The 11,221-nt window shown below is 49.0% G+C and overlaps 1 protein-coding gene across 1 annotated transcript in view; it reads left to right on the top strand.

Annotated features, from left to right (window-relative positions):
- Positions 1-1,430: 1,430 nt before the first annotated feature.
- Positions 1,431-11,221, top strand: part of LOC122390071 (long-chain specific acyl-CoA dehydrogenase, mitochondrial-like) — a 49,449-nt gene continuing 39,658 nt past the window's right edge. The window contains exon 1 of the mRNA XM_043382698.1: positions 1,431-1,893. Within this exon, the coding sequence (XP_043238633.1) occupies positions 1,739-1,893 (155 nt within the window). The 5' untranslated portion in view covers positions 1,431-1,738. The remainder of the gene's footprint in view (positions 1,894-11,221) is intronic.

The raw sequence follows: 11,221 nt of genomic DNA, 5'->3' as shown, positions 1-11,221 counted from the left end.
ACGGAGATAGGGTATCACAGCCGATTTAGCCGGCTGACCGTGTCTGCGCGGCGCTTGCAGATGGCTATGTTTCAGCTTGTGACACAGCTTGCAATTCCGCATGAAAGATGAAAAAATGTAGCGCATCTGCGTTACACTCGTCTTACCCCACTCTCCCCTATCAATGCAGCTAATCGCGGGCGACGTTGCGAGCTGCGCTGGTCGGTGAAAGAAGCTGGCCGTGTTGCCCTGCCCATGTGACCACCCATGGGGTGGGGTAAGACGGGTTTTTGCAAGGTTTTGCAAAAATAACTGCAGTTTATTTGTTGAATCAGCTCTAAGTCTCATCTTCTCGCCAGTGGAAGTAAAATGTCTAAAAAAGGTTTTCACTCAGTTTACCGTTTCTATTCTAACCGGCCGAAAAATGACTGCAAAGTTAGGTAGGTATAAGGTGCCCGTAATACCCCACTTTCCCCTAAAACTACTTTTGGCGGTAACTTCTCTTGCACCATCCTACTTACCTACCTACGTTCTCAAACATAGGTAACATGGGCTACGAACATGAAACTTTGCATAGCTGCAAATGAATACCTAAGCAATGTTTGAGAAAGGTTTGGTGGTTGTAGCGCGTAAGACGACGTCACAATGACGTCATAAAGTTTTGTCGTTTTCCTATATGGACCGTTTCTGATGTCGCTGAAACTGTAAATGGACTTGACAGAACCTGCTGTTATTCTTAAACATCTAAGTACACTTCCAATTTGTTCCTGACCAATAATTGGTCCTTTATATTCGGTCTCATATATCGGATATATCGTGAGGAGACTGAGAGTCGCAAATCTATAATTTGATTTATGACGTCACTGTGACGTCATTTCAAATGAGATCGACACCAAATTTGGACACAACCTCGGCTAGGTACTCAGAAAGATGTGTGCGAAATTTCGCTTCTCTATCTATTTGCGTTGCGACGATATCGTCGCAGAAGTAAAGGGCGGGCACTACCTATATGCCCCCCCCCCCCCAGCGGCCGGCGGGTGGCGCGGAGACCCAGCGGCCGCCGGGCTAGAGACCATGATTTTCGGAATCAGCTTGCTGAGAAGGCTCTGTTAGCAAATTTTCAGTCAAATCGGGATGGCCCGGTCATGGATGGCAAAAAGCTTTAGAGGGGTCTTTCTCGAGAACGGTAAAAATTTCCACCCTAGAGACCATGATTTTCGGAATCAGCGTGCTGAGAAGGCTCTGTGAGCAAATTTTCAGCCAAATCGGGATGGCCCGGTCATGGATGGCAAAAACTTTAGAGGGTTCTATCTCGAGAACGGTAAAGATTCCCACCCTGGAGACCCCATAATTTTCGGAATCAGCTCGCTGCTGGACTCGCTGCTCACTGCTCGCTGCTAGTTTGACAGACGTCATTTCCACATATGGAATGTCACAGATGCGCTGGATTTGTGACCGGGGTTTATCCACTGACCTTTTGATCCAGGGTCTTGAAATGGTCACGTGACAATTCTCAGCTTCACGGCATGTAAATGTGGAGAATCATAGAGTTATCACGTGACTTATATGCCCTCCGGCGTCCTGTTTTCAGATTCCACCGTCTTGAGTGGTGTAAATTGTGTTATTTGACATATTCGCACGGTTTTGTCTGTTATTGTGTTGTTATATGCTATCATTTACGGCCTTGTTCCAAGTGGTTGTGCTTTAAGACCTATCAATTTTTATATTTACACTGAATAAGGTCAAGGTTTAATTTGAAATGGCCAGATTTCTTTCACCCAGTCTGAGAAGACATCCGGTTATCTCATGTCCGCTTAATTTCATGTCATGTCAATTCCCACGGCTGTCAAAGAGCATTACCAATGCTGCAAGTTTTTCATCTCAACCTACCAGACAGTTCGGGCTGTCAGCAAGGTGAGAAACTATATTGACATGATGCAATGCATGTTATTTTATAAGAAATGCCTAGCTTGAATTTTAATTTGTTTTCAATGTTTGAACATAAGAAAGAGATCGGCCTCTTACACCAAAATACCTAGCTAGGTAGAATCGGCAAAATACATACCTAGTAAATCTAGAACTACCTATGACTGTAACTTATCTTGCACCATCCTACCTACCTACCTAGGTAAATTTGAAGCTCACGTTTTTAGGATTTATTTTGATTGGCTGTTCGGCAACAAATTATTTGTGGGCACAAACAAACTGTAGTTGCAAAAACTAATAAATGCATATTGTTTTTATAAATTTATTTTTTGGTATCATGAAATCATTTTTCATTCATGTAAATACTGATTAAAGTTGCCTATTTATTAAATTATTAAAACAAATAAGCTTTGTTTCCATGGTAACGAGTGAGTCTTCAATGTGGCTGTTTTGTTACGAAGGTTTACTGCCTTGATAGGTACGGAGAAGCACCTCAGTGTACACTGTACCCAATACCCTTGGAGAATTTGCAGGTGTGTACCTACCCCAAAACCTAAATAACCCAAAACCTAAACCTAAACCTAACCATGCTTACTTAATGCTAAACAATCAGGTACCTACCTGTGGTGATTCAGAAACAATGCCTGAAGCTAGGCTTTTATTAGCAACATCTGAAACACAAGGCACGGAGTGTAAGACACACATTCGACATTCACCCTCTGTCAAAAAAGAACATAACTTCTCCCCAGCAAGTGCATAAAATGCACATGAACCCAAGCGTATGATCCTAAAGCAACGCAACGCACAGCATCATACCTCACACAACATCACGCATCATAGTCGTCCATCCACCGTGGCTTCCTTTTAACTCACGTCGACCTACGCAGATCAGTATTCTCAGTTTGTACACTGGTTGCCTCTTGCTGCCTCATAGCCCCATCGCGATCACAATGCGGACTTGGTCCCACCACAGCCTGCTCAGCCTCAGCAGGGCTCATCTCTGTCTCGACGCAACCACTCCCGGCATCGGACGAACCCAGTCCAACTCCACCATCGACCTCAGATCCAGCCTCACACGTCGGTTCCGCACCATCAGAACGCGCAACTGGAGCCAGATGCCGAAGAGAGACAGCAGGCACTCTACCGCTAGGTAGTCGAACTGCAGCGTATGTTGGAGTCACATGTACAAGCTCAACCTCATCCGCCAGCGGCTCGTACTTGCTGGCTCGATTGGTGCGCTTCAGCAGAACACGATCAGCATTGAGTAGCCACGTAGGGAGCGCCTGGCCCGATGCCGACCGGCGAGGGTATGAGAAGAAACGTTCGTGAGGAGTCTGATTCGTGGCGGTGCAGAGCAGCGAACGCACACTATGCAGCGCCAATGGAAGCACAGTCTCCCACTCTCGGAGGCTGCTGCCTTTGTCATGACATGCCAGGGTCACAGCCTTCCAAATCGTACCATTGTATCGCTCAGTCTGCCCATTACCTGGAGCTTTGTACGAGCTTTGGGCAATCCGGTTCATCGCGAGAAACTCCTTGTACCGCGCTGATGTGAAAGCGGCTCCACGATCGGAGTGCACGAACTCGGGATGGGGGCGTCGAAGTCTAGTTCCTACCAACCTGGCACTCCCATGCCTACGTCACCACGAGGACGCCCGAGGGCATTTACATGTTGAAGATAGGGAAATTGCCATAGTTTAGAGCCGCCTGAAGGGCAACCTTGAGATAGATGATCATGTAAATGTGTGCTAATATGATCATCAACATGTTATTTATCCAAATCCAGGGCCAGTTAATCGATAACCTGTCGCGTTTTCCAGTGGTGATGCGCTAACGTTCGTGGTTCTTGCAGCCAATAAGGGTGTTTCATAGTGCGATTCAGCCGCATTATCGACTTTAATGCCATAAACCGCCACGGAACATACGATTTGCAGCTCCCTGGCGTGATAGCTGCCAGTAGCGCTCCGGAGTCGGAGTCATGAAGTCGGTCGGAGTTGACAGTTCTGACCTGAGTCGTCGAGTCGGAGTCAGAGTAGATTTTAAAAGCCTGGAGTCTGAGTCAGTCACCGAAATTCGATCCCCTCCGCAGACCTTTCAGGGTTCCGTAGTCGGAGTTGTAGTCGGTTGGAGTCGACAGTTCTGACCAGAGTCAGTGTCAGAGTCGATTTTGAAAGCCAGAGTCGGAGTCGGAGTCACCAAAAAAACATTGCCTCCGCAGACCTGCTAGGGCTGTGGAGTCGTAGTCAGTTAGAGCCGACATTTGAAATCAGTCAGAGTTGATTTTTGAAAGTCTGAGTCAGAGTCGGAGTCATCAGGAAACCCATCGACGATCCGCAGTACCATGCAGTAAGGGCGCTGCCGATCGATGCCCCTGAATTGCCTATGAATTGAATGAATAGATGACAATTAATTAGGTTGGTACCTTCTATCATTCATCCCCTGCCACTTGGAGGACTTACTTTCAGTAGAAAAAGACGCATTATTTTGTTTGTTTATTTATTGACAAATATTTTTTGAGCAGTTAGGGATACAGACACAAAACACAATGATAGCACCTCGCTGGTGCAAAGTCATTGCTAGATAGATGTTGAAATGTGTTGCCATTGAAGAATCTACTGATTTTCCTGGCGGCTCTCGTTTTCAAGTAACTACTGGTCTTGTAAGATCTCTTGATTGCCTCACCGTCTGGCGTCTTCCCAGGTTTTCTGAAAGCTAATCAAACGTTACCATGGCTGCTCTTGATTGCATGGCGCTTGCTGGTTCTGGGTTCTAAATTGGTGGTTATTGCGTCTGATCATGTTGCTTCATGTTCTATCACATCACGTTAAATTTCTAATGGAACAGACACTTCTACCTTTTATTTCACTATTCACATCAAATTTCTGATGGAACAGACACTTCTACCTTTTATTTCACTATCAGTCGACTTGTATTTACCCCTGTGGCCTGCTCGCCCTTTTATTTCCACGCTAGAATCTACCAATTATTGAAAAAGCCTCGGATAAAAAAGCAAGAACAGTATGTCAAGTTAAATAATTGAGACGGTCCTAGAAAACCAGGAAAAAAAAAATCAAAAAAGCCTGTCCATCTCACTTCCCTCACTTCATAACAACCAGTATAACGCCTTTTGGGGCGATTAACGGAGCGAGCGAGAGGGTGGGCCTTGCACGTGCGAAATTGCGAGGGGGTACCTCCAACTGACTTGTGCACGGCGCCCTACTAACCGGTCTCTAGCGATGTGCCAAATTTGAGCACAATCGGCTCAGCCGTTCTCGAGATCTGGAAGCGGCACCCTGCACGTGCGCACGTGCAAAATGGGTCCCAACTGACTTGTGCACGGCACCCTACTAACTGCTCCGTAACCGTGTACCAAATTTGAGCGCAATCGGTCCAGCCGTTCTCGAGATCTGGAATCGACCCCTGCACGTGCGCACGTGCAGCAGCACCCCAACTCTGGCACATGGATATGCATTGCCTAGTGGGTGCCTACCTACATGCCAACTTTCAGCGCAATCGGCCCAGTAGTTACCGAGATATTGCAACTATTACAAAAGTGACACCTCTTCGTTTTGCACGTGGCACGTGCATAAGGGGTCACCCACATGCATCGGGAATAGTCCAATACTTGGTAGAAGGAATGAAGCTACCCTACAAAAATTACCGCATGTAAATCGGTCAAGTGGTTGCTGAGATATAAGCGTCGCAGAATCGTGACCACGGTCGGCCGGCCGGCCGGCCGGCCGCTCATACTCAGAAATTTCCGTTATTCTACTTAAGACTCCGCTCGCTTCGCTCGCTCCGTAAAAACCAGGCAGCAAAACATGCGAAAGAGTCCTTAGCAACGCCCTAGCAACGCATTTGTCTGAAGTGCGCAATATGTGTCACATCTGGAAAATTTAGTAGCTACTTGAGTATTCAACTAGAGTTGGACTATATCAGCTAGGCTTTTATATAAAAATAAGTGTTTGTTTATCGAATTTATAGCAACTGGTTGCTTAACTTCGAAATAATGATTTATTACAGAAAAAGCTTGTTTGCGACATATTTGTAAAGAAACAACGGAAATAACTTTGACTCATGCGCTATTCTAGTACATTTTTGGTAGAAAACTTCGTCCAACCTGGGCCCTGTTCATGAACCCTGCGGCCGCTGCGGCCGGCCGCAGGCTCTAAGCTCCGCCCATTTTTGAAACGTCATCACCCACTCGACCGTAGCAGCGTTCCATGAACAGCGTCTGCTGCCGAAATAATTTCCGACAATTGTTTACAACTGATGCACACCGCTAGATAATTTGTTTACAAAATCGTCTCCATGACAACACGGCTTGCGCCTATTTGACTTCAGTGCGCCAAGTTCAGTGCAATTAGTTTTCTTGCGGCTCGGCGGTCGCTGGATTGCGGCCGCAGAGATCGCAGCGGCCGCAGCAAGGTGACGTCATACATTCGTCATACTACATGAGCCCCGCCCCTTTTCGTGACGTAACAACCCGGCTGACCGCAGCGACCGCAGCGGCCGCAGCGACCGCCGGGGTTCATGAACAGGGCCCTTATGTTTTAGGGCCTTGGGAGTGCCGAACACTGTGAAAAGTGATGTCAGGCACTGAATGGCAGTCTCGGCAGACGTGTCCTTCACAGCAAACGCAAAGGGGAAACGCGAGAACTCGTCCACCACCACGAACAGATAAGCTCTCTCGGTACAAGACGGTAGTGGTCCTTTAAAATCTACACTTAAGCGTTCAAACACACGCGTGGCCTTGATCAGGGTACCCGACAACCGAACGAACGAGGGCTTGCAGATATTGCAAGTCCGACATTGCGATATAACAGTTCTGACATCATCCACTGAGAAAGGAATATTCTGACAGCGCAGGTAATGGCTCAAGCGAGTGACGCCAGGATGGCACATCTGATCGTGTAGGTAACGAATAACCTCTCGGGAGCCGCCCGAAACAGCTCCACATACCTGTCCGGCCCTGGACAGCATGTCTGGCCAGTGACGTACCCAAGGGGGGGGCCACGGGGGCCAAGGCCCCCCCTGAGCGCCGAAGGCGCTCAGGGGGCCCCTCAGGCCCCAGGATATTTTTTAAACACTGGATAAAACGTCTTTTACTCGGAAGAAAAATTGATATTAAAGTTTCATTTATGTGCCCTGGGTACCCGAGGGGCCCCTGCAGTCATCCAAGGGCCCCCAGTTTCCTGGGCCCCTGGTCGCCTAGGGGGCCTCTGGTAGCCGGGGGCCTGGTCTCATGGGGGCCCCTGATAGCCTGTGGCCCCTAGTCGCCTAGGGGGCCCTGGTCGCATGAGGCCCCTGATCGACTGGGGGCCCCTAGTTGCCTAGGGGGCCCTGATTGCCGGGGGCCTGGTCGTATGGGCCCCTGATAGTCTGTGGCCCCTAGTCGCCTAGGGGGCCCTAGTCGCATGGGGGGCCTCTGGTTGCATGATATTGAGGCCCCTGATCGCCTGGGGGTACCTAGTCGCCCAGGGGGCCCCTGGTAGCCGAGGGGCCTGGTCGCATGGGGCCCCTGGTTGCCTGGGGCCCCCGGTCGCCCCTAGTCGCCTGGGGGACCCTGGTCGCCTTGGGCCCCTGGTAGCCTGGGATCCCCTGGTCGCCTGGGGGCCCCTGATCGCCTGAGGGCCGCTGGTCACCTAGAGGGCCCCTGGTCGCCTTGGGGCCCCTGGTAGCCGGGGGCCTGGTCGCATGGGGCCCCCTGGTCGCCTGGGGGCCCCTGATCGCTTTGGGGACCTGATCGCATTGGCCCTTGGTCGTCTGGAGGGCCCTGGTCGCCTGGGGCAGTGGGGCCCCTAGTCACCTGGAGGACCTGGTCGCCTGGGAACGCCTGGTCGACTGGGGGCCCCTGGTCGTCTGAAAGTACGCTTATCACCTGATTGATCCCAAATCATCTGAGTGGCTACTGGCTACTGGATATAAGTAGTGACTGGAGTAGGCACTCATCTGAAGGAGCCAATATCTTTCACGGTGCCGGAGATATCACAGAAAAACAAAAAGGCTAAACTGAATACCCCCCAACCTTGGCCCCAAAGGCGTCATTGGCTAACACAGGGATGTGGGTCGATTTGCAATCGCATTTCCTCCTAAGTCCTATTCCTCCAATTAATACAGAGTGTCCCAGAATTACCCAAGCATTTATTTTCTGGCTAAAAGTACAATTGCGCTCGTTTCCTAGTGAAACATATAATAGCCGCGTTTACATAGGGCTAGTTGCCAGATAGTGGAATTGCGATAACGAGACATTTATTCCCCACTATTATATTATATACCTACATATCCGGAATTGGAGGATGTTCAGTAATTGAGGCGCTCGCTCATAAAATGCCGTGCGTTTCATGCACACTCCTCAAGCAAAAATATTTTTACTTTCCAATTTTCCACATTTTCTCAAGGCTTAGACCGTTACAGAGACCGTTTTAATTGACTTTGATGAAGTTGAACGCGAGAAATCACAACCAAATGCTACATAAGGTTGTAAAGAACTGAATTGCGTTTTCCCACACACGTGGCGTTTTCTCACATACGTCTGCAGTGCAGGAGAGACAGGACCCACTATGCCCCCACCCCCCCCCCCCACCATCGAAAGGTTCTTCATGACTCCCGGGGAACCTGGGGGCCCTATACCAGGGGTCGGCAAATGGTGGGGCATGCCCCCTTTGGGGGTAATGGAGCCCTTTCGGTGGGGGTAATGAGGGATTCTGAGAAAGCCTATCTTTTTAGAGTTTGTAGCTCCAGTGATGGAGCCATCGTGACTGTTGCATCCCAGGGTTCAAAGATTAGCCCAGGCCAAAGGCACAGCACACATTGATTAGATACCAATTTTCACGTACCTGCTCGCCTCACCATCTCACCCCTCCGTACAGTCGTACAAAAGCAGCTGCAACTTTTGACCGTCGCCCGTCTGTTGGCGTTTCAACAGCCGCTAACGCAAGGGGGAGGAGTCGATCGGACCCCCGCGGCCTCTCGGACTCTGATATGGAGCTGTGCATAAAAAAGACGAGCGTGCTACCCGTGACAATAGGAAGCCGCTGCTGCCCATTTTTAAGGTCCTTGGTGATTCCGTCTCATTCAAGAGGGCAATGACAAGTGTCGAGAAAATCGGGACCCGCTATAACTCCTTGAAGTGAGAGTTTACGGCTCAAGATGATCTCCAGAAAAAAGCTCATAAGCCAACGGTCATTATGGGTCCAGAGGCCAGTTTTACCAACAGAAAAATAGCCGCCTGCCGGAATTTTTGCCTAAAGATCGTTTCACATATGGAGCGTAAACGGTAAAGCCCTATCCGCTTACGAGCCCATCGCGTTTACGCTCCGTATGTGAAGCGGTCTTGAGGCAAAAATTCCGTCAGGCGGTTATTTTTCTGTTGGTAAAACTGGTCTCAGGTCATGATATTTTCCGGGCTGGTAAAAAAAATATGATGGGCTCGAGGGTACAATTTGGTCGTGATCCCATGCCTTTTACGTAAGCTTTTAACGAAAAACCACCCGCCGCCCCTATACGTACAAGGGTTAAATGGGATATAGCATAGGCGGCGGAACGGGGAGGGCACCGGAGCACCGTGCACCCTTTGATTTTTGCATTTTAACATTAGCCCTATGGGCGTTGCATGGAATGAATGGGACCAAAAGTCGGCAGTGCCCCCCCCCCCCTCCCCCTTAATTGAAGGTGTTCCGCCGCTACTGGCATATAGGCATTAAATGTTTTGTGGAGGAAGTGTCATGTTTTAAATTTGATGCATTGGAAATGCACAAATACCCAAAGAGTTCCAGGACGGTATGGAATTTCAGTAAACTTGGTTGTGTCAGCAATGGGGTCTGGTAGGTGGGGGTAATGGCCCTGCCTGGCGCCCAAAAAGGGGGCACGACCCCGAATGACCTGCCGACCACTGCCCTATACACTGTGGGGGGCCCCTTCGAAAGCAGGTGGCCCCCTCCTGGGCGAAATCCTGGGTACGTGCCTGTGTCTGGCACGGTGTTGTAGATTCCAGGTCGGTAGACGATGTCGAAACTCATGCAGGCCAGTTCAAGGCGCCACCGAAGGATCTTGTCGTTTTTGACACGACCCTTGCATGTTTTGTCAAACATGAAGGAGACTGAACGCTGGTCAGCTAGCAGCTTGAAGTGGGGAGGCCAATGACTCAAGTTCTTCCAGATACGAATCAAGTGACTCACCAGGTTGCTGTTTCCTGGATGCCAATCGATGTCTTGCATAGATCTCACTGCGCGGCTTCACAAACAGGCTTTGAGCAGATCCACAGGTTCCACATATGTAGCGGCTGGTTTGATGAGCTTGTAGCATGGACAAGACATGAACGCGCGGGAGGGTCAGCTTGTCTGGATTGAGATAGGAATCCAGGGAATCAAAGAAGTCGTTGAACTTGGCAATCCACGTGTCCCATTCGTCTTCAGCTGATGGAGACTTTGGGTCGATATTGAGCTCCGAAGGCTTCAAGTACTTTTCCATGATGATCCGTCCCACACAGTGCCTTTTGATGCTACTGTGCCGAGAGAGAATTCGCTCTTAAGGGTCAAGATGTTGAATATGAGGTGCTTGAAGATGACCTCAACTTTTCATGGTCATTAATGTTGCTAATACAATTGTGGTGATTCAGAAACAATGCCTGATGCTAGGCTTATATTAGCAACATCTGAAACACAAGGCACGGAGTGTAAGACACACGTCACATACGACACTACCAATGGCATTTGCAGACCTGAGAGGCAGCCAGCAGGTGCTTTAGTAAAAAAATAATTTCTTTCCTAGGTACTTATGTTTGATGTGCCACTGAAAAAGTCACGCCATTCTAATTTTAAGAAAAGCTACACAGCTGGGTGTCAGATGGGACTCCTAGGACCCCCTGGAGCCTAGAAAAATGTTTGTTTTAGCTCGAAAAATTTAAAGTGACCATCCCACCTTAACATTAGTTTTGAGTTGAGATAGCCAAAATGGGGTCCCTGGCTTGCACTTACCGGTTTGAGCACTCACAACATCGAGAACTTCCTGAAATCGAAAATATTATTTAATTTCAAAGTTGCAGGGCTTTGGATTCAGAGGGGCTAATATTGCTTCCAAATAAAGTCGCTAGGAACAGCGGAGATTCCAAAAGTAAACAAAAATTAAGTCTAATATCTTGAAAGCCGGTGAATATTTTTCGGTGAAATTTGGTAGATATTCGTTTTCGCTCTTTCTGAACCGAGCGACACCACTTTCATGCCAATCCATTAACTTTTTTGAAGGTGGGAGGGTCCCTTTAACCCTCGCGGGCCGAGGGGGGGGGGGGGGCGGGTGCCGCCCCCATCGTTTTTTT

The sequence above is a fragment of the Amphibalanus amphitrite genome, unplaced genomic scaffold (assembly GCF_019059575.1).
Source record: "Amphibalanus amphitrite isolate SeventyFive unplaced genomic scaffold, NRLGWU_Aamphi_draft 000020F_arrow, whole genome shotgun sequence".
Lineage (NCBI taxonomy): Eukaryota > Metazoa > Arthropoda > Thecostraca > Balanomorpha > Balanidae > Amphibalanus > Amphibalanus amphitrite.
This window is presented reverse-complemented; position numbering and strand designations above follow the sequence as displayed.